This window comes from Meleagris gallopavo, chromosome 24, assembly GCF_905368555.1.
Source record: "Meleagris gallopavo chromosome 24, MGAL_WU_HG_1.1, whole genome shotgun sequence".
NCBI classification, from domain to species: domain Eukaryota; kingdom Metazoa; phylum Chordata; class Aves; order Galliformes; family Phasianidae; genus Meleagris; species Meleagris gallopavo.
Window position 1 is genome coordinate 646,418 of NC_139427.1, and position 23,391 is coordinate 669,808.

At 42.2% G+C, this 23,391-nt stretch overlaps 1 protein-coding gene across 5 annotated transcripts in view; it reads left to right on the forward strand.

Moving 5' to 3' along the window:
* The window catches only part of EBF2 (EBF transcription factor 2), a 138,969-nt gene that overhangs the window by 91,858 nt on the left and 23,720 nt on the right, over positions 1–23,391 (forward strand). For all 5 annotated transcript variants that reach the window (XM_085242754.1, XM_085242753.1, XM_085242755.1 and 2 more), the window contains exon 7: positions 14,417–14,498. In XM_085242754.1, the coding sequence (XP_085098880.1) occupies positions 14,417–14,498 (82 nt within the window). The remainder of the gene's footprint in view (positions 1–14,416; positions 14,499–23,391) is intronic.

Genomic DNA, 23,391 nt, shown 5'->3' on the forward strand with positions numbered 1-23,391 from the left:
GCAAACATCTGGATTAAATAAATGAAGAAAACGTTCGGTGAATGTTGCATGCGTTCTAAAGCTTCTTTCCAGAAATTACAACTGCAGGAGAACTTGAGAAGGAAAAAAATTAGATTTCACTGCATGCATCAACTTCTTAGTGCAGCGGAGACAAGGGCAGGAAGTCTGGAAGTTGGGGACTGCCAAGAGATTTTTTTCAGTAGAGCACATTGTGATGATGCACGTGGAATGATGCCCTGTTAGTCAGAGGCTCAAAAGATGAATATTTTCCAATCAGTAAGCCAACTGCAGGCATAAAACCTGTGCTCTGCATGTATTTGAGTATGGCTGCAGTTGGGAGTATGTGGAACATGTCACACATAGGCGTAGAAACGTGTTGTACGTCTTCAAGAGATAATGTGGGCTGGATTTACTTCCCGAGAAGTCTTTTAAAGTCAGCCATGTGTAGGGTTTGCGTCCAGCTCTCACACTGCCAAACTCTTGGAAGAGCCCCAGCTCCAGCCTCTGCAGTACCTGTGCATCTGTCCCTATGATCCCCACAGATCAGGGACTGGTGGAATTTGAAGGGAAGGAGGAACACAGCTCTCAGTTGCTGCAGCTGCCAACATCTGGAGCCCTCCCACAGGCTTATTAGCCCGGTCATAAAGCACAGCACTGCAGGGGTCTTACCCCGATGAGCTTAAGCAAACAGCCCAGCATGGGAATGACCGCTTCGGCGAGGCACAGGGAGCTGCTGGTGGCACTGGATGGAAACGGTGTTAAGCTGGAGGGGTGTAATGGAAGCTGGGGTTAGGATGGGAAGTGGGGAATCCAGGCTGGTCCCAGGCTGTCAGCATTCTGCAATTCCTCTTGGGGTAATGTGGTCCAAACCAGGGCTCTGTCTGCCCAAGGGAGAGGCCCAGGGTAAGGTGTTTGGTTTTGCCTTCAGTACATTTCCCAGCCGTTGTTCAGCTTCCATAGGTGGAAGGTCAGGAGCTGCAATTGCTGAGCATTCACTCAGGATCTCTCACAGAAGCCCCAGGAATGTGTTTTGCTTTAGCCTCTGAGGCTGCATAGCTGGAAACAAAGCTCTGTAGCAACTCTATGAATATATACATGGATCAAGGGGAAATAACACTGTCGCATTCACTGGCACCTATGGCTGCACTCTGGAAAGAACTCGGTCACCAGATAGCTGTCACGAAGGAGGCCCAGCTAAACACAACCAAACATGTGCACCCATTCAAGTGAGCAGCAGATTTTGCATTGTCTAAAGCGATGTGGGAAAAAGTATTACATATATACACTAAAATGAAACCAATCTCATGCTTCAGGGTGTAAATTGATCACTGGGAAGGTCAGGAAGCAATTTTCCTCTCCTGTTAACATTGCTGTGCGAACTTGGGGTTGTCTGTGTGAGAGAGAGGGATGGAGTGAAGAGAAGCAATTTCTCCTATAGCATGAAGTATTTGCCAGAGGCAAAATAACTTGCTGCTGCTTTGAGTTTATAGCAAACTAATTGCCCAGGTGTTTGAATCTTGCTTTATCTTGACGCCTGCGTGCCCAATATGAAGAAGTATGGTTTCATGACGTGTTTTGTGGAAATCCAGGCTTCTTTTGAATACTGATGTTTTGAGTGCTATATGCAGTGGCACAGAGTGGCTTCTTTTGCATGAAACCTGAGTTGTGAGCTGGGGGGAGGCGTGGATGTACAATCACAGTGTTCTGTATGCGCTCAGAAATTGCAGGCTGGTGTTTTGACTCCTTCCACTCCAGGGCTTTGCACTTTTGGAGACCATGACTTTATGTCATTTCTGAGGAGCCTCACACTGAGCCTGCTGAAAACTGGTGCTATGCATCCTCATAATCTTTGTAACTTCTTAGGATGAGACAGTTGCTCAGAAACAACTGAGGGAGTCACAACAGGGGACGTCAAGTTCCACTCAAATCCTAGATCATCCAGTCCAACCATCCATCACCAATATTTCCCCTCTAAACCACGTCCCTTAGTACCACACCTAAACGTTTCTTGAACGTCTCCATGGATGGTGACTCCACCACTTCCCTGGGCAGCCCATTTCAGTGTCTGGCCACTCTTTTGGAGAAGAAATTTTTCTTAATGTCCAACCTGAATCCTCCCTGTTGCAACTTCCCTCTAATCCTATCGCTGTTGACACCTATTGAGTGTCACCCCAGCAGAGGTGGGAATGAAGGATTTCCCTTTCTCCCTTCCTCCCTTATTTCTTTTCACTTCAGCCTCGCAATTTGGTCCTTGGAAAGGCACAGGAACGATGTGTTTCTTCACATCAAAACTCAGTTCAAGGCAAAGTTCAGTTGCCAATTAGCAGTTTACCCTGGTGATCTCTCATTTGAGTCCCTACCCCAAAATTCTGCTGCTTCTTCGTATGTATGTGCATATGAAAGAGTACTGAAAAGATTAATTAAATTTGGAGGCTAGTAAGCAGGGGTGAATTAAATGTTTTTAGTGAAATTTAGAATGACTTTAAATGTATTAATTTATTTACTACATGCTGGAAATTTTTGTATTGCTCACAAATCCAAGGCTGTCTGCTATTTTCCAATGGAAAATCAGTTGATTTCTGAGAACAGTAAAAAACAGGACGAGGTGAGTTTCAGAGGCCATAATTTTCCTTGTAAAGCAGAATTTTCTCTCTGTATGTATGCACAAATGTTTGTTTTTTTTTTTCTTTGAGTTGAAATAATAACGAACTGCATAAAGCGTATGATGCAAAGTAAATATCAGCTGTGGAAAAATCCACAGCTAATGAACTGGAAGGTAGTAGTAAGTCCTGGCTATCAGAAGTCTCCTGAAAGATGTGGATGCTGACATTCGGTTGTGGCAATATAATATGGCTGGAAAAGGTCTTAGAAACGTCTTATTCTGGCAAAACAAGAATAGCTTGAAACAAAATCAGAATTTCAGTGATGTGCTCGTGTGGCTCTGGAGAGACAAATTCTATTTCTGAGTTTATTCAATGACCCAGATATCTTTGGGCCAATTCATTCACAGTCTAAATTGAGGAGCAGGCAGAAATGAGGGGAGAAAGCAACCGACCTAATCCTTCAGTCTTTATTTTTGTTTTACTCATTACGCTGTCTCTTTCTGCTAGGCTGGGTTATGAGAAGATAAGAAATAGAGACAAATAAGACAGAAAGCAGAATGTTTTCTGTTTATATTATTTATTGCCTTCGTCTTTAGCTTCCTTTGTTGTACGTTCAGTGGCCACTAGAAAAACAATGTGTACTGGGGCTGTCCAAAGTGAACGAAGCACACAAAGCACAGAAGCTGTTCCCTCTTTGGAGTCCTTCACTCCCACAGTAATCTGCCACAATGGATGCATCCCATGGTATTGCTGTGCTTCTGGAGTTTGCAGTTGTTCTGTATTTAATTTCTAGATATTGATTCTTCTCCTAAATTTGTCTTTCTTAAACAAGTGCCATTTGCAAGCACTTACCTTTCCTGATAAGGTCAACAGTGAGCTAAAGGACAGCTAAAGGACCACATCCAGTCTTCCTTAGGCAAAAATTGTTTGTTTGCTTGTTTGTTTTAAAAAAGGGAGAGATTTCCCTCTGTCTGTCCAATAGGAAATACTAGGAAGCGGTTTGATTGGCACCCAGTGCCAAGAACTTGTCCTGTGCAAGCTGAGTCCCTTTTGAGTTTTCTATTTATGTATGGCATGCAAAACCCTCGTCAATTTAGAAGATATATTTATATGAACAAGGGCATTCATCTGATTTTTAAGAATAAAAAGAAAGGAAGAGTTTTCAGGCAGGAGTGGCTGATAAGTATTTTGCCCGTATCATTCGCTGCAGACCTTTGCAGGCTGCAAGTGGTCCAGTATTCTCTTAGTGTAGGAATCTTTTTTTTTCTTTTCATCTTGCTTTTTAATTTGGGTCAGCTCATGAAGTCGTGCTTTGGATTTTGCGTGGCAGCATTCACCCGGTGAAGTTACTGTGTGCTGCCTTTGAGAAGGATTGAATGGAGACTAATTAACAATGCTGGTGACGGAGCTGAAGTACATATCCAAAAGTAAATGAATCAATACAACAGTTATCAAATGGGATTACAAACAGTGCCTGTGTGTAATTCCCCTGTAGTACTGTTTGCGTTCTCATTTGCAAAACATCCCGTGATATTTTGAGATGCTCTCTCCTCTTATCTGCATGGTTATGTGACTGGATGAGGTCTGAGGACCCGTCTGCTCGATGTGGAACATTGCTTTGTGCACCAGGAGTGGCCTCCCTGCACAGGGGGTGTAACACGAGGCATTTTACAAACCATACTGGCACGCATATTTCTCTGAATCCAAGCTCTTCAACATTAAAGCGCGACCCTTCATTTTAATCATTACAGAATGAATCCAGTGCTAATAGCACTTAATTGTTTCGCTAGAATGATCTCCGTTGGCTTTGGCAGCTGAAATGAAAACAATTCCAAATACCATCAAAGGAGCTTATCCACAAACAGCATGTACAGGGAGAGTGTTTTGATATACAACGGTGTGTTAATATCATAACATCTCCTAACACTGCACACGGCTCTGTAATCCTTCTCTGCCTCGCTCTGTGATCTTGGAAGATCCGATGGGCGAAGCAGAAGGAATAAAACAGACCAGGGAAGTCGTGCTCTTTGCCCCTGGAAATAAAGCGTTGCCGATCCCTTTGCTCCAGCCGTGTCCCTATATTAATCTTGACTTTCTTGAAGCTTGCCCGCTAGTTTGAATTTGTATGCGACATCAAACATACCTTTTCACATATGTTCTTTCCAGATTTTTTTTAACAGTTACTTAGCAGTTTATAGAAGGAAGTGAATGATCTCATCAAGCTGCTTAGAAATTAAAAAAAAATCTGTGCTTATTAATTATGCAGGATTAGTCTAATTATAATTCAGCAAATTAATTAGCGACAGAAGGTGTTCTGAAACATTGGAGTACATTTGCATGTTAAATGGAGAGGCTAGTCTGTAATATATGTAAATTTATGCATGGCTTCATAGTTTAATTTAAAAATTTGCAGCTGCATATGGTATGGGAGCAGGTGAAAAGTCAGTTTTAGTTTAATGATGCTAACAAACATTGGATGCTGTCCTGTCTTAGGGAAGGAATGCTCTGAATGCACCCCTATCTGCCAATCTATAAATCTGTCATAGGAATATAATGTTACACCAATGTTCAGGCTCAAGGTCATCTGTGAGTAGACCCAGAAGCACAACGGGTGCAAACCTGCTGGCTGAGCAGCCCTTGGAGGAGGGAGGAGACGGATGTGCGCGGAGGCAAGTTGCTCAGATGTCAATTTGCCTCTTTAGCAAATGAATGCTTTCTTATTCCATACAAAAACCGTTTAGGGACAGGCAATACTCCCCACCTAGTCAATGAGTGAGAGCTTTCAGCTGAGCAATATCCACTCTGGCAGGTGTAAAATAGGTGCCTAACCTTGGTTCCGTCGCTAGTGTTCGCATCGGTGCTGCTTTCTGATCTCTCAGAGTCACAGGGAAGTTGTTATCAAGTTCCACATTAACTGCAGGGTAAAGAGCTTTTATGTGCTGGCCTCTACCATCTGGCAGGAATAGTAAAAACCAGCAGACCCATCAGCAGCAAAAAGGCTGGAGGTGTAATTGGTGCTCACTGTTCAGCCTAGCATGGTTCAGCACAGGCATTCCAAGAGCAGTGAGAAATGAGGAGAGGGGAACCAGAAGATAAAGTGGGCATAGGTTTCCCCAGATACGGAGAAAAATAAGTGGGGATCAGACTTTGTGCTTGCCTGATATCTATATGTGTCTGCTTTGTGGGCCGTAGCACTCTCCCTATTCATTGCAGGGGAGTTGGATCGGGTGACCTTTAATGGTCCCTTCCAACTCAAATGGTTCTTTGATTCTGTGACTGGCAGAGTCAAACGCGGGTTAACTTGGCACCTGCGTAGAGCTATAGCAATCCCAACCGTGGGCCTGTGGGAATGCTGTGTGGTTTTTGGCTGAAGGAACAGCTTGATCCGCCTATGGAGTAAGTCGCCTAATTTCCAGGTGCCTTGACTTCCTCAGCAGTGGAATGAGTCTAAAAGCCTTTCTTTCCTCCTGTCCTTGGTGTGTCTTGTCTCCCATAACAATTTCTCAACGGGACTGTGCCATGCTTAGCACAGGTGGAGCCCGTAGACACTGTAATGAACCAGGGAATATTATCGGAACGTCCCTTTCAACAGCCCACTAGCCCAATCCTCTGCTATATTACCTCCCTGTCTATTGACTTTTGATTATGCTATGGTATTTGGTTGTGTGCCAAGTGGCATGAATAATATGGATCTTACAGTGTAAATCAGCTTTTAGCCGTTGTCTTGTAACCTACTGGAAAGTTTTGGTGCGAGGGGAAGAAGGAAAACCCAAAGGAAAAGGGAAACTGCTCAGGTTGCAGAGAGTTCTCCAAAGGTTTTTTGGAGAATAATTGCAATTACAAACGTGCTGTTAGTGTTGTGTTTCATTTTCAATTCGAACCCATGGAGTTCAATTATTATTTTCATTAATGGTGTCAGGTTTTCATCAGAGCGCACAAACAAGGAGGTTCTCCTTGGAGATTTTTTTTTCTCTAGCAAATGTGGCCTTGCCAAATAACTGCATTCAGCGCCGAGAAATGACTGTCTCTATAACTGGCAGTGCACTCTCCTCCAGCCCTTGGAATCACTTTGCAAGACAGAATGAGCATTTACCAAATGAGCGTGAATTGTAGTTGTGGATGTGTGTGCCTGCTGCTGCTCAGGAGGAGCAGAATCTGCTTCAGAGATGGAAATTGTGCAGAAGGTGGAAAATGTACAGAATATAAACATCGAGTTTACAGACATGTTCTGGGTTTGGATGACATATTGCAGCTTATGTTCAGACACGATTAGTTTGGAAACTAAGCTCTTCCAAAGCAAAAGCCCATTAGATGTGGGTGGTGAGAAGTATGGTGTTCTAGGCTGCAGAGAGATGGGATATTTCTGAAGGAATGGTTCAGTGGTTTGGGCACGGCACTATGAAGAGGACATGAGTTCAAGTCCAGTCTTTGCTATGGCCTCTGGGCACGCTGTTCTCACTCGGTGGCATCCTGTCCTTCAGATGGATCACTTTCATCCCATACTTTTGGTTAATACATTGCACAGAGTGTTATTCACCACAGTGTGGTTCAGAGCCTGGCATGACAATCAGAAGCAGGTTTAAGATGGGTGCTGCCAACCTGTAATTTTAAGGTAGGCTCCTCTGTTGGCTTCCCTTATAATCGTTTTGTTTCGCTTTCGTGCCCACCTAATGTTGGACCATTAGATTTGTAAAACAGAGCTGTTTTGATAAATAACATTTTTGGATGTTTCTGATTTATTTGTGGGATACAGTGCCTTGAGGTATTTGAAAGTCTTCTTTTTGAATTTTTCTCCCTTTTAAAATAGGAACAGTAATTCCACCTGTTCTCTATTACACTTATCTGATCTGCATGTTCTCATATGCTTTGCATTGCAAGCATCTTGGAATGAGCATGATGTTATTGATTGATTGGATACTGACTTAATAATAAAGATGGGCCAAAACAGAAAACTTCTGATGTAGACTTCCGTCAGTGCAAAGGATATTTAGTCCTATAGATTTTGGTCCAAAGCACCTTGATTTAATAATACAAATATGAATACACAAAAGCCTCACATCTTAAAGCCAGCTTCATGTTTGCTATTGCAGCTCTGCTAGCATCAGTGCAGTTACTCCTGAGCTACATTTTTCAGACCTCTGCAGACCTTACCTTGGCAGGCTTCTGTTCCAAAGGAATGCAGAGCACAGGAAGAAGTTCCCATAGAAAGGAATTGGGATCCATGCCTAGAAGCTGAGAGGCAGTCAGAGAGGTGAGCTGAGGAGAAAGACGTAATGGCGATGTAAGGGGCTGAGTGTAGCAGAGCAGAAAAGAAGGAAGAATCAGAGAAATTGATAAGGAAGGGACTTCAAGCCATCGCTTAGCCCAGTTCCCTTAGGCTTTGCATGTACCAATAGTGTTCACTCTATACCTTCTTCCAGCCCAGCTGTGGAGAAGGTACAAAGAATGGATAGGAGACTGACTGGGTAGCAAAGGGCAAAAAGAGGTTAGGAAATACGTGAGCCTGATAACTGAAGCATTAGTTTAAAGAAAAACAAGTGATTTGGGAACATGGCATTCTTTAGAAGCAAGTGAGGACATGGGATCGTACTCTGCAAAGTTCCTTTGGTGGTTCAGTGCTCATCTTGTGCACAGCTGAGGAGCTCTTGCATAGACTGGAGAAAAGACTAACCAGTCTAGTGCTCCCAGAGCTGAAGAAATTACTTTGGATGAAGGCAGGAAGGTAGGGAAGTGTTTGTCCTTTTTCATTGTTGGGGCAGGAATGGAAGGCATAATATTTGTGTGTGTTTCTTGGTACTACTGCTCTACTGAAAAATGAGTGCCAAATGAGCAGCCAGGCCCAGGCTGGGGACCTGCTACTGTCTGAGTTCCACTCTCTTCTCTCACAGCAAGTCCCTGACAAACTCAGAAGTCTTCTGACCTACATATGTTGGCTTTCATATTTGTTAAACTGGGTTCACGACTTATGCACAGGAGTTTTGTGAAGATTAATTAGCTGCTGTTTGTGGAGTATCATATAAATACTCTGGATTATTGTAATAACTTCAATCATTTCTCAGACATTATATGGTGTGTGTTCATGTAGAATGCTTTTGTGCAATGCCTGATCCCACATTGACCATAACTGCTGAAATGAGTAGGAAATTTTCTCATCAGGACTCTAATAATATACCCTGACATAATAGAGCAGAATGACTCCAGAGATAAATATTCAGATTATAAAGAAGCCTTCTACTGTGATAGTCATTAAAGTCAAAACGATGATTTCAGATAAATGCAATTAATAGATTTTAAATATGAACCTTCAAATGTATGTGCAAAATCTGATCTGGTCCCTTTGGAAGGAAGGGTTTCCAAGTGAAGCCTTTTGCTCTGTCATGCATCGTGGCATGGTATGGTCCCTTGTCACACTTATCTCAGAGTTCACAGTGCCAAGACGCACATGAGTGAGTCCAGGAGACAATGGGAGACTCTGATCTCAGAATTTACTTGCGTTGGTGTTGCTGCCTTCAATGTAACGATGGTTTTGTGGTTCATAGCATGGTCGCTCTTGGTACTGTCCAACTGGAGGAAAGATATTCTTATAAAAACTTCCAGTTTTTCATTTTAATTCACTTTGTGACTTCTTGAAAGCACTTCAGTTACTAAGTCAGATTGCTACGATATCTTTATATTCTCATTAGGTTTTAGCATCACAGACTTACTGATAAATCACACTGATGAAAAGCGTATTCTGGTGCCATAGAATTGCTGGGGCCGGGAATCCAACTTCTACAGCAACCCAAACAAGACAGGACTACCAGTGTTTGCTTTACAAGGGATGTTTTTCTTGTCTCCAGAGGCTGCTCAGGAGATTACAACAAGTTGTATCTCTTGATTCTGTACCTGTACTTTAAGAAAGCACACAAGGTGGATAGGAAGCTTAGTTAAGATGTAGAAGCGGGAATTAAGAGACTGTGTCCCAGCCGCAGGCCTGCGATGAGCAATTCCCTTCCAGCTCCCAGGTCCCGACTTCCTTGTTGCACGGTGCTTAGTGACACCACCTGCTGCAAAGGGCTTTGGTGAGGCTGAGTTAATTGAAGCTGAAGTCCCACAGAATGGTGCTGCAAAAGCACAAGGCACATTATCTAGTGCTGCGTCTCCATGAGGGGAGACTAATCAGTCCCAGGTCCTGTGGCAGGGTTTTGAAAAACAGTAATGGATTTTTTTTTAAAAGAAACCTACACTTCCTCTTGCACATGGGAGTGCTCTTTAGGGCCTCTGCCTCGTCCTGTTGAAGTCATGAGGAACGCTATTCTGACTCCAACAGGATTTGATTAAGGTTCTTCTCAGTCAGCTCAGATGGAGGATGAACATCCTCAAAGTTGGAGTTCCAGCCACCTAGAAGCACAGGGGGTTGGAAGGGCTCCTCGGAGGTCATGCAATCCACCCCCCTTGCTAAAGCAGTTCCCTGGGGCAGATTACACATCCTAAAGTTGCCTCTGTTTCAGAGCCTTGTAAGGTGGGTATACGGACACAAAGTGACAGCATGGGCCAGCATCACAGGGAACAGCCTGATAGATACAAGACCTCACCTGCTCTGCCCTCACCCTTCCTCTCTGTCCATTGACCCCACCTGCGGGGGAATTTGTCCCTCTACTCTGAGCATTATGGGATGTCTGAGCACTCCCACCCCGCTACCCATGCGGCCAGGCAGGCTGCCCTGCAGCACTGCAGAGATAACACAGCTGTCTCTGCACTGAAGTGAAAAAGGGGCACTTAAATGATTCATCAGCCGGACTCCCCAGCATGGTGACAACTCCCAATAGGAGGAGCAGAAACTTTTAGAAGAGCTCCCTTGAAATCCTAGAAGAGGGAATGTTTTTAAGGCGGTGTTTTGGAGACCTCTGCAAGTGTATCAGTCTGTGGATGGAAGGCTTGGCCATATTGAAGTGAATGTCTGTAGCATGTCTTAATTAATTTTACATCTACACATGAAGTTAATCAGGCTTTCTATAGAGATGCCAGAGGTTCTTTGTGGTAGTTATTCAAAGTGTTCAAGTTTTCCCTCATTGCCCTTCAGTGTTGATCTATGGGAGGACCGTGCCGCACTCCCTCTTCTTGGCTGCAGTCTGCTAAACCCGTAGCTGGTGCTGTCCTTTGGAAGGAACAAAGGTCAGCTGAGAAGCATGAAAATCAGCATTGTTTAACTTTTTAAAAATTATTTTTATTTTTTGATGTATGTATAAGTCCATGCCAAAAACTGGCTAAAAAAATTAATACAGCCCTTCTGCAATTCTCCTGTTACCCCTAAATCAGCTTCATTTAGTGCTAATCCTTCTCTCTGCTCCCCCCAAGTCATTTTTATTCTAATGCTGCAATAAATATTAATACCTTTCCCAGATGCAACCACTTAAAAATATATATGTATATCTAACGACCTAGCAAATACTTGATGTGAGTGCCCAGCTGCAGCTAAAATTTGACTGGAAAAACTCTGAAAGGAGAAACAGAAATAAAGCACATCCAGTGATATGCTAAAGAAACCGTGGATAAGTTGGCACGGCGATGGATGGATTCTGCTCCAATGCTGCAACCTCAGAGCTGAGGCAGCACTTTGAAAAGTGAGGTGAGGGATTACTGATGCCCACCTTGTGATATCTTAGAGGTGCACAATTTTCAGCAGCTTGAGGGGCTCAAGAACTCCACTAAACCAGGCATCTTGCACTTGCTGCATGTGGAAATTGCTCCTGGTTACAAATCCTGGCTGAGTGCTTCGATGCTGAATATTTGTCCCCAACCACTGGGAAAGGCTGTGATGCTCTGCTCCTCCAAGGAGGCATCCAGCTCTTAGAGAAGGAGAGTTCTGTTCTCTGTGTAGTTTTAATGGTCAGTACACCCAGTGGGATGAATCAGTGCAGATCTAATTGAAATGCACGTTAATTTCCACATATGGCTCTGATTTACGCTAGCTGGGCATCCACACCCAAATATTCTAGAGATACTTAACAGAAAATATGAATTTCATTAATTGCCATGTGATGTTACAGAGTTCAGTCCTGGGTGCTGTTAAACGCAGATTAGCGTGGAATTTTTATCTCTTGTGCCTGTGCTGTAGGGTTTGGAGCAGCACTTGATGCTGTGGGACTCAGCTCTTCCCAGGGCAGCTCCACTGGCACGGCGATGTTGGATTCGTCTGTGCTCTGATCTTTGTCCCTTAGCTTGCCTCGTTTCTCTGATCTGAAAGGCATACAAGAATTTTTAAAAAATTACAAAGCAAACAGAACATTTCCCTGATTAATTCGATCTTTTATTTTTCCTTGAAAACAACAACAGGCCATCAATCTTGTGGATTTTTGTTTGCATTTTTTCTCCCAAACAAGCAGATATCCATGGGCTCACTGAGTTCCATGCAGAAGTTGCTTGCCTTGGTTTCATTACACAGTTTGGTGTCATTCTGTAGTTTCTCCCTGCACAGCAAGATCTCAGCAACATAAGCAGTTTATGTATCTGCAAATATTTTTTGATATCTGTAAGAAGAGGGCAGGATAACAAGGAGTTTGTGAGCAACATCTCTGGCTGGAATTCTCCTGTGAATGTCTGAGTGTGCCAGTATGCATAATATTGTTCGTTCTGAAAACGTTCTTACAGATAAAATCTTGCTTGCTGATCATTCAAATTAAAGAAGTCACAGTTTCAGCATGAGGAATCGATACAACTTGTTTGATAGAATACATGCAGCATGCTCCTGAGGCATGAAGATCTGTGTGACTTCAGCTCAGGGTGTGAGTGACCAGGGCTGGGATCCCAGGAGCTGCCCAAGGGAGCTGGACCCACCTCCCATTGCTCCTGGATCCCAACTTGGGCTCCCAACACCTGGATCCCAGTGGGATCAGTGGGGACATCTGGGTCCCAATGAGATCAGTTTTGATGTTGGGCTCCCAACACCTGGATCCCAATGGGGTCAGTGAGGATGTTGGGCTCCCATCGCAGCCCATGCACTCAGAGCTGCTAAGTCGTAACCAAGAAGGGATAATGGAGACAAAAATACTGGTCTGCAAAATGCACTCACACAGCAAATAAACATTTTAGATATGTTTAAAGTGTTTGTGACAGATTTAAAGCAAACAAATGCTCGCTAGAAGGATGTGTTTTGTGACAGTCATTGTATGTGACGTTCCCTGGGTCGTTTTTGTGGGTTTGGTTGTAGGGAGGTCTGTGAAGGGTTTTGTTTGTTCAAGCCACACTTAAATGGATCAGATCCTTCGGTATTTCTTTGTATTCTTGGGGCAGAAGGAAGAGAAATACCACACCGTAAGTGATGCAAAGAAGTAGCAATAACAAGGAGAAGTGAATTTCTGCTTTTTTGTGTGTTGCATTAGGACTATTTTGGCAGTTGTTGTTGGTAAACCCTAGGAAATATACATCTTTCTCCTTTAAAGTTCTAATTCAAGGCATGAATGTGTGAGTTCTGAAGGGACTTAGGGACTGCGGTAAAAAATCGTTGTCATAGTAACAGAAAGGGAAATAGGCCTGGCTCACCTGGGACTTTAACTTACTGCAAAAGCTGATTTTTTTTTTTTTTTTTTTTTTAAGAAAAGCACTCAGTAAGAGAAATAAATAAATAAGTTCTTTGTATTCTGAACCAATTCTTCAACTGTACCTTTTTTTTCCTCATATCTGTACCTTTTCCGTTCAAACCTATCCTAAAATCTCTGATTATTATTTTTTTTTAATTGTTGCTGCTAAACCCATTTTGTTCTACAAATGGAAACACAGAAAATATTTTTGCTTATGGTAGACTGAAGAATCTGTGAGATTTTTTTTGCCTGTTTTGTCTGAATTGTGAAGATTTGCATGTTTTTAATCCAACAACTGTGATCTTTCATGTAAAATTGGCTTCTTTACCTCGGAAATTCGAAATGTAATCAGATGAATCAGATAATAAAGGGATGAATCCTAATGAAAGATTTTGTGGAGTACCCAAATTTGATAAATGCCTCCTAACATTGCTGAAATGTGAGATCTGTGTGTTATAACACATGGTGCTGGGTGAGCCCATCAGCATCCTGAAGGTTCAACTTACATCCACAACAAGCTGAACTTGATGGGAGAATAATGTATAAAGATAGATATATGTGACAGGGCAAAAATAATTGGCACGGACACATTGTATGATGTTAATGGGTTTATCTGCTTGGACAGCGTGAGCTGTCACCTATTACTTCCATTTGTGTTTTTGTTATCCTCTCTCAAAATCAGCGTAAGATTCCGATCTGGGCTCTTTTTTTTGCTTTAGTTACCGAAATCTTAACAGCTAAAAACATCATCAGGATGAAATCTCATCAGCTTCTTCTGGGAGCTCTGTTTGTCTCCACGTTTTTTTATATGTTCTTAGTAGTCTCAAGGCTTATCAGCCGCAGAGTTGCCCTGTCGGTTTTTGTGGTTATCACAATAACATTATCCTTCTATATTGTTTCATGGAAAACCCATTCAGACAGCGAAAGAAAGCCCTTGCATGCACAAGAGAGATAAAGGAACAGACTCAAATCGTGTGGTCAAATGTGCAGTGGAGAAATGGGCATAGATAAAAGTAGTTGCGTTGACTCGTATCAACTAAAAGCCCATCTCAGAGCTGATTATAGTCAGTTGAGTGCAGTTCACACAATTTTTCCAAATTTTTGTGTGTTTTTTTGTTTGTTGGGGTTGGCTGTGTGGGTTTTTTTTCTGAGTTCTCCCAGTCCTGGATGGCTGACATACCTCCATGTAAATCAGAACACGAGAGCGCGTTTCGTTATGGTTAATAACAGTGGCACAATTCTTTACCGTTACAGATTCTTCTTAAAATTTTTTCTCAAGTGCAATCAGAATTGTTTGAAAACAGCAGGAAACCCCCGAGATATGAGGCGGTTCCAGGTAAGTCTCAGCATTAAGCTGTCTCTTTCGTTCTCTTTTTCTCCTCTCCCCTACATTGCTCGTAATAAATATGATGACGGTCTATGATAAGCCATATCGGATATTGTTAAAGTTTTTCTCCATTTGTTGTGGTTAAACCTTTTTTTTCCCCTCTCCTCTCTCTTTTCCCACTCCGAATCCCCAAGGGGAAGTGATGTACTGTACCAACCAGCAGTGGATATTTGATTTGACACCCTCGGGCAAAGCACTCGCACATACAGCTGCCCACAGCAGGGATCGTGTTTGTGATACTTAGATGCCTCAGAATTTTTCAAAGTAGCTCTGTACGTGGTACAGAAGCATCTCCCTATTTCCCTCCACTCTCTCTTCCCATCTCTTTTGCCTTTTAACTCATTCACGCCCTCCTTTCAGCTTCTTAAAAAAAGAATAATAGCCCGAATAGCGATGGTCACTTTAAGATCTCACTCAGGAAAGCAACAAGACCCAGGGGACGATGACCCAGCTGCTTTGCAGTAAAATCTGCCACTGGTTTCATCATAGCTGTCGCTGATGTATTGTGAACACCAGCTAATAAAAACACAGAAGGAGGTGAAGTGTGTCAGGTTAGAAGCAGAGAAGGGAAGGGCTGACGCAGTCCCTCTTCTTCCACACTCCAATCTTTAAGCAGCTATGTCTAATAGTTTAGTATTTTACCTGTAAAAGGGTAAAATGGTTTTACTGCTTGTTGCCATTTTTATCGTGCCCTCATTGCTACCCATCCGTGACACAAAGTGGGTTTTAGCTGCAGGGGGATGCATGGCCTTCCTGTAGACCCATCAGGTCTGTGGAGGGCAGTGACATCCTGAGGTCTGCCAGCTCATGGTTGGTTATTGGGCTCTTGCCTCAGTTTCCTCATTTAGAAACCAAGTAAAACTCCATAGAAATCTACAGCCCCATGTCAAACTTTCCACGAAATGATGCATTTTGGTTTATATTTTTAGTGAGAATACAGTTTCACAAGAGGGATGTTTTTTTCTCAAAGAAAAAGAAAAAGCTCGTGTTGATGAAAACAAAAATCCACTCTGGTATCTCTGAAAGCTCTAAAAATTTTAGAAGAGTGTTGGCTAAAGATATAAAAATAGTTATTTTTTGGTTTTCAGTGGAAATAAAAAAAAAAAAAAAGTCCAACCCAACGTTGTTTTTTTGGCACCAGTGGTTTGACGAGACTGTAGTTTCTCCTCGTGTTTTTTTGAGATGATAAGATATGAAAAAATTTAATAGTAGTAATTTAAAAAAATAGAGGTGGCAATTGTTAGCAAATTGTACTGGTTTTTATTTCAATCGGTAATTTCCATCAAGAAAAAAAATGCCATTATCATCTTCCATGAATGCCAAAAAGGAGAGTAAAGGAAAACTCAAATGATAGCATGTGAACAGGTCTTGTTAGATCTTAGGGCTGGTTAGGATGGCTGAGGGCAGAGTATAATGAAGCATGAATCCAGAGACTCTTCATTTGGTTATGAGTTTGTAGGAAATCGTGCATAAGGGCATCCTGGTAAGCATTGCCGTAATACCAGTAATAGAGTTACAAGAGTGAAAAAAATGAACTTTATATTGTGATTGAAGCAAATTGTAGATTTCAGGTGAATGCTGAATTGCATGAGGATTTTGGGTTCTTTTTTTTTTTTTCTGGTGGAGATCTCTCTCTACTCTCAGCTTTACTCTTTGTTTGACCTCCACGTCTCCAGGGTAAAAATAGCTATTTTATTAAGGATCTAAGCAGCTTCACATTTTTAGTGGGACATAGAAAAGTGAAACTAAAAGGAGCTTTACAGCATGCACATGTACCAATGGAATGCCTTCAGCCCATCCACCTGGCATTCCTCTTGTACATGGGGAAGCATTGACTTGCTTTTGATCTTTGTACCAAAATCAGCAGCTTACTGGAGACGAAAGTGAGCTGGGGCAGACTCCTCCTGATCTGGATTTTCTGCCTTACAACAACCAAGCCTGAAGAAAAGAGCCAAGTAAAATTCTGGTTCTATTTTGCAGAGATTGCTTAAACTCTTCTTGCACTTGCAGTCAATGTGGATTCGTATCCTTTCCAGTTTTGTTGTGAGATTTAAGTTCAAACCTCAACATTAATCAAGATTAGACAAAGCTTCTACATTCATCTGTCTGTCGAAATCCAAAACGTTCACAAGACTTTGTTTGGGTGTTATGAGAATGAGCCCTTTGAAGCAAATTGTCAAATGCTTGAGGTTTTGAGGGAAAGCAGAATCTTTGTTCAGGCACCTTCAGCATGGGGCGCGTTGGTTGATGAGCTTGGTTCTGGGCTGTGGAGCTCAGAATGTATGAATAAAGTTACCAAAAAAAAAAAAAAAAAGGTAGTTCCATTGCTAAAATTGTATGCATTCAGAGTAAAAAGTTCAGTGTTCCAATGGAAATTAGCCAGGATGGACTGCAGAGAGAGCTTGTTTTCAGTCTGCTGGATTGCTTCTAAGGATTATTGCATGACTTCCATGGTTGTGATGTAAAAAAAAGCACTCTTGAGTGGTCTGCTGTGTCGTCAGGATCCTCCTCCAATTTATTATTATTGTTTTTAATTTAGGCAAACACTTTTTTTGCCTGATTCTTGCTGTGTCAGCTACCTTTGAAGTCTTAAGTGGAAAAAGAGGCGTTGTTCCAAATATTAGCAGTATACACTTGTGCACCATGAGTATGGTCGTGTTCATTTTAGTTTTTAAGATTTGTATTTGTAATTAATGGGCAGAATTGCTTCTTGGGTTTGAAAGGATGGATGTTTGTCCAGGAATGTACAATCAGTGTAAAAGCAAGGTCAAAAAGTCCAGTACAGGTGACTGCTTTACTGATTTTATTATTTAGCTCATTATTAAAAAAATCAAACAAACACAGAAGAGAGAATCCCAGTCTCCAAGTTCCCATTGCTACTGAAATCTGGAATTGAAAGGGTCTCATCAAAACGTTTCTGCTCTTTAATGGAGATGGAATGAAAGCCCAAAGCTCTGGCTTTGTTGTTGAGACAGAAATGTAAATAAGAGACATGGAAATTATGCAGTACAACACAGCTTTCTGAGTTCTCCAAGCAGGGAAGAATGGTTACTCATGTCTGGAAGAGTGTCAAGTCAATGCTTCTGATTAGAGATGGATGTGAAGCTGCTCGTTTTGGTTCCAGGGAACTGGGATGCAGATCCTGGCCTCGGCCTCTGTATTTCTAGATACAAGATTTAGCTCTCGTGCTCTCATGTAGCATAGTTACAGTTTGTTAAACTAAATTAAATGTTAAATTTCATTTATATCACACCCACTTAAAAAAAAAAAAAACACAACCTGGAGGTGGGGAGAAAAAAGGGTGGAAAGGTTACATTAACACTACATTGTAATTTTAATATAGCTCCAGATGCCTGAAGAGTTGTGGTTGGGATTTTTTTAGTTTTTGTTTTTTGTTTGTTTTTAAGAATAATTCTTTGGTTTGGAAGCAACACCAGCTGCTTTGTGATCACGTTAACTGTTTGAAATTTGCTTTGATATTAATTAGAGCTTCGCAGATGAAATGAAGATCTCTCAACTTTTACAGACCTTATACACCTAATATTTTTCTACTGTTGAAATGTGTTGCACCTCAGAAGTTAAAGGACATGTGATCATTATTTTAATGTTCCCTCCCCAGTAATAATGTAATTTTACTGTGACTCAGTAAGGATGGGAAATCTTTCTATTGCCAATGGATGTTTTCATGGTTACTTGTTGGCTGCCCACATGCACACATGAACACATTCTTGCCAATTCAGCTGAAGCAAATATTGATTATTTATCAGTTAAAACATTTCTGAATGAAAGGGAAAGGTGAAAAATGAAACAAACAAACAACCAAAAAAGGAATGTTTAAGTTACCTGCTTAAACACAGTGCTATTTGAGTTCAACTAATCTGCAAATCTGAGCTTTCATGTGTATTGTCATTACTGTCACTGCTGCACTCTCAGTGGGCGATGTCCCTGAAACAGAATTAAAAAAGAAATGGTGATGCCCTCCACTTAATGAGGACTTCTCCTGGAGAACTTGATTGAAGCCCAGTGACACTTAATGGGAACGACCGGTGTGTAATGGGGGACAATAATTCTGTGGAATTAAGATGAGGCACTTCAGCTAAAATGCTTCAGCTGAGACCTGGTGCTAGAGCATTAGCCTCCTGTTGATTGGGAATTCTGCTGCATACACTCACAGTGTTGAACAGATCCTACAGTGCTGTGGTTGTGAATGGGACCAGGCAACAGAACAGCTAATGATGGTCATCTTTGAATCAACATCATTTTTTAGTAAGAGAAAAGAGAAAGGTTGGCAACTGTCCTCTATTTTCTGTAGAAATCATGACATGGAATGTTTCCTGGCAAGTATTCCCCTCTAGGTGCTCTAGGGAGAAAGAGAAAGGAAAAATAACAAGGTATGTCCCTGGGGAGATTTCCTTCCTGACCTCGGAGTGGTTGGATCAGTTCATCATCAGGCACCTGAGCCAAGCTGGCTGTGTTTGAGAATTCACCCAGCTCGGCTCAGTATGAAGCACAGAAGGATCTGTATTGTTTGGGAAGGAATAAAACGGGTCAGAGCAGTTGGATGGTGCTGAGGCTTAGGAATGCTGTACTCTGTGAAGAAACAGAAAGGGATGGCAGGAGGAAAGCAGAACTGGTCTAAATCAAAATCACTTTCAGACTGATGGTGAGAGAACGTGCTAAGGACCCCCACAGTCAGATCTGGATGTGGACAGAGATCTCTGTTAGAGAGATGAATACTACAGGAACTGATGTCATTACGGGAGATTCATTTCCCAGCTATAGCTCGCAAAATGAGAACTTCTACCAGCAGAGTCCAGCTACTGCTGGCAGAATTCTTCACTGGAGGTGATGTTATTTTAGAGTCTATATATGTAAGGGTGGTACTGATTGCAAGTGAACCACTCAAGTTGCTTAATGTGCTCAGATTGGAGGCCAAATCCTCCAAATTGGGCCAACCATGGGTTGCCACACTTGTGTATCATCCATTAAAGCAAACCATAAATGAGATCCTACTGGATCTCAGGTAAACTCTGCTGACAGAAAGAAGGACGTGTTTGTGTCAGGAATACAGTGTGCTGGTTTAACCGATTTTAAACAGAATGGAAATGGAATTGGTGCAGGTGCAGGACTGGAGCATTGTGGATAGGAGGGCTACTTAGCTCTCATACTTCAGGAACACGCACTGAGAAAGGGCATAACTGCTCTCTGAAAATATCCTGAGGTAGGTCGGAATGGAAAATAGTGATCTCAGAGCCAGTGCTGTGTGTGAACTGACTACAAATAAACTTAGGCTGTAAACCATTAGGTCCCTCACCATCAGGAGATGTAGGCTTTAAAACAGGATGAGATCCAAAGGCACCAGATCGACTGGTTTAAGACAATTGTTTAGAAGTGGCTGCATTGTTTAGTTGTCTGTAATAGCAGGAGATGGGATGGCCGTGACCCAGGAGTTATCTCCTACCCAGTGCCCCTAAAATGGCAGGAGGCCCCACTCCCAAAATGAAGGCCATGTGCAGAGCTCCTATCAGCTCCCAGTTTTCAGCAGGCTTAGGGTTTCAGAGGGGATTTCCTGAAGAATCTGATGGAAGTTTTGAGCAGAGAGAAGCTGCTGGCATTTTCCTCTCTGTTTATCTTATTCCTAATCCAGCTATGAAGCAAACACATATTATAGCATCTACTCCTGTATTACTCGACCCAAACGCCTGTTGACATCAATGGGAGCCCCATCCAAGTGAAGACAGCAGGATGAGGCCTGACATCTTTTCTTCCACCCAGCTGGAAAATAATAATAACGCTAATAATTTTTAAAATCCTCCTAGTAGTTATTCTTCTGAAAAGTTAAAATAACATGGTGCTGTGACTAGAGAGATGTAAGGGAAAGTGCATCAGGAATGTAATATTGTTTCCAGATGTACAATGTCATAAGAATTTTTTCCACACTTGGAATGGTAACAGGAATTTTTTGAGAGAGATCATTTACACAGTGATGAGATATGTTACATGTAAATAAACGTCTCTATGCCTAGAATGTTTGTACCATATGTCTAAATAGGTGTCTCTGAGTGATGCAGCTTTTGTACGTAGATGCTGGGTATTTCCTTGCGCGTATGCGATTTGAAGAGGAGCAGGCTTTATATTAATGAAGTATCAATATAATGTATAGATGGGGGAGAAACGATTGTAGTGCCTCTGACCAAGAATTTGTAGTATTTCTGGACTTTTCATCAAGATACCATTAGGTAGGTGTAGAACGTGCCTTCCCCACTACCCACCCTTCAGTGGGCTTCTGCAGGGGACGCAGTCATTAACGAAGAACGGCTGCTGCCAGAGCTGAAGATTTTAGTCTGAAAACGGGTAATGTGAACTGTTAGACTGATTGGTGCTGTCAGTACTGGCGAGTCAGAGAGGTAATCTTTAAGGTAAAGTAATACCAACACTTTGAACTGCGCAGGGAAATGGAAGAGGCGCAATCCAGCTCGGGGAACCTGAGTGCCATGTGCTAAACCCGGTCTGACTGAATGTCACAGGAGGTGATGAGCCCTCACTGTGGCTTTTGAGGAGGGAGCACATTACAGAAATCCACCTGGGAAACAAAAGCAACCACGCATTTCTTCAGCACTGCTGCAGAATCATTGCTCCAGGCCTGTGGCTTCATAGCTGGTTCTGAGACCCTTGCAGATGTGCAAAGAGATTCTGGAGAACTGCTGGAAACCCTGCTGAAAAGCTGGCACCTCCCTTGGTGTTGCTGTGGATGGAACCCACGTTTGGTGGCTGCAGCACTTTGCTGTGTTGGTTTCTTGCTCAGGTGGTTGTCCTCTGAAGCTCCACTGGAGGTGACTGGTTGATCCAGCTGTTTAGGAGCATAACGTCGTCTTTATTTATGCCATCTACGTCAAATTTGGCCTTAAGCTACAATTACCAGAATGCATTTTCTAGCTGGCATATTTTGATGTTCTCAGGTCGTTTCCTCAGAATTGTGTTTTGCATTAACTACTGATTTTAGTAAGAAGATCTCAAATGGAATTGGTGTAGAAGCTGAATTTCCACACATTAGAAGTAGTGCCATCAGATCTGGAAACAGAAACCCCAAAACATTTGTCAATAATTTGCCAGTGCTGTGGGCAAATCTGAGAACTTAAATCTCCAGAGAAGTTTGCACATTGCCTTTCAGCAGCACAAAACACAGGTTTACAAAAAGGCCTGGGATGTTTTATGATGTTAGGAGAACAAGTGTTATTGATAAATATGTGTTCAGAAAGGTATTGGCAAAAAAAAAAAAAAAAAAAAAAAAGCCTAGAAATGGTTAACAAGGTAATGGTAAGAAGCGTTGACCTTGATTTGTTTAGCTAAGATGTAAAGATTTTTGAAGGTCAAAGGTGTTCTTGTGTAGTGTTTTGGAGTCTAACTGTGTCTGACCCTCTAACATTAAGCTGCTGTGGCCTGCAGTTTTGAAGAGTGAAGCAAACCAGGGGGAAAGGGAGAAGGGGGAGAGAACAGGAAATGGAGTGAGGTGTTTCAGGAAGTTGTCAGGAGTTGACTGATTGATTCCAGATGGAAAGGGTCACCCTTCATGACCCAGGAAATACTCACTGGGGGAAAGCAGTTGGCTTGTGAAAGGGAAGGGCCTGGGAGTTAGAGACCAGAGCGGAATGCGCATTCCTCTTCCCTTTATCCATAAAACATTGTTTTTTAATCTTCAGTATAAAACAATTGGGTTGCCATCTTCACCAGCCAAGAAGGAATGACCAAACCAAAGTAGAGAAGCTCAGGAGTTGTTACGTCCATAATCTTGCATATTCTTACTCCACAGCACTGGTAATGAGTTGGTTTGCTGTGCCGTAATAATGATGACAAAGATGTGCGCTGAATTTCAGTAGTACCTTAAAGATTACTGCAAAGAAGGTCTAAAACTTTGAGAAGGTTCTGGTCCAGATCTGCACTTTGCTTTTGTCCTATCCCTGAGGATTGCAGTTATTTACCATAAGGCCCAGCTGATGCAATGCCAACTGGGTTTGACTCTCCTGTGATAAACAGGAGAGGTAAATAGAAATGGAGCCATTCATGGAGAGAGGTCTTCAGCTGGGATAGAGGATGCTCGACACTCAGCTTCTAAACGCAGGACTATTTTCTTGCTATTACTCTTGAAATAGGACTCATTTTTTTGTGCAACATTGACACCCAAGTGGGTTTTCAAACAGGGAGTGTGCATACTTGCAGTCTGCAGATACTATAAAAAATCCCATACCGAGGGCACATGGGTGTGCATTTATCACATACGCACCTTGTGTATGTGAGGTCAGGTATGTATATATTATATAATGTAACTGTATATATATGATATACTTCTGATTTACATTTGGTTGCAATTTAAACACTTGTCGTAAATATTTCAGACACTGGAATAATTCAGGCCTATTCCCCTGTTGCCACAGTGCGCTCTGTGCTGGCCAGTGAGAGATTAAAATTTATTTCCATTGTTTAACGGAAAATAATGAAGTGCATCTGAGTGGGTTCAGCTATGTCATGCGGGAAGCGTTCACCCTGGATAGGAGTCTCACTCCACCCAAATGTGCAATGATGAAATCCGTTGGCACACGGAAAGCAACACATTTTGTGACAAGAATGCTTGGGAAATATAAGAGCACGGTATGACAAGAGCCTTTTGGAATGAATTAAACTTGTCTCGAGAAAGAAAGTATTCTTTAAACTCGCAGAATCCTGCCGGAGGGCAAGGTTTCTCATGGTGTATGATGAGTATTGCTTCATCAGCAATTAGAGCCTGTTCTCTTACCTGGGCCACGCCAGCTGTGTCTGTGAAAATTCTTGAACGCGTCCAGGGTCA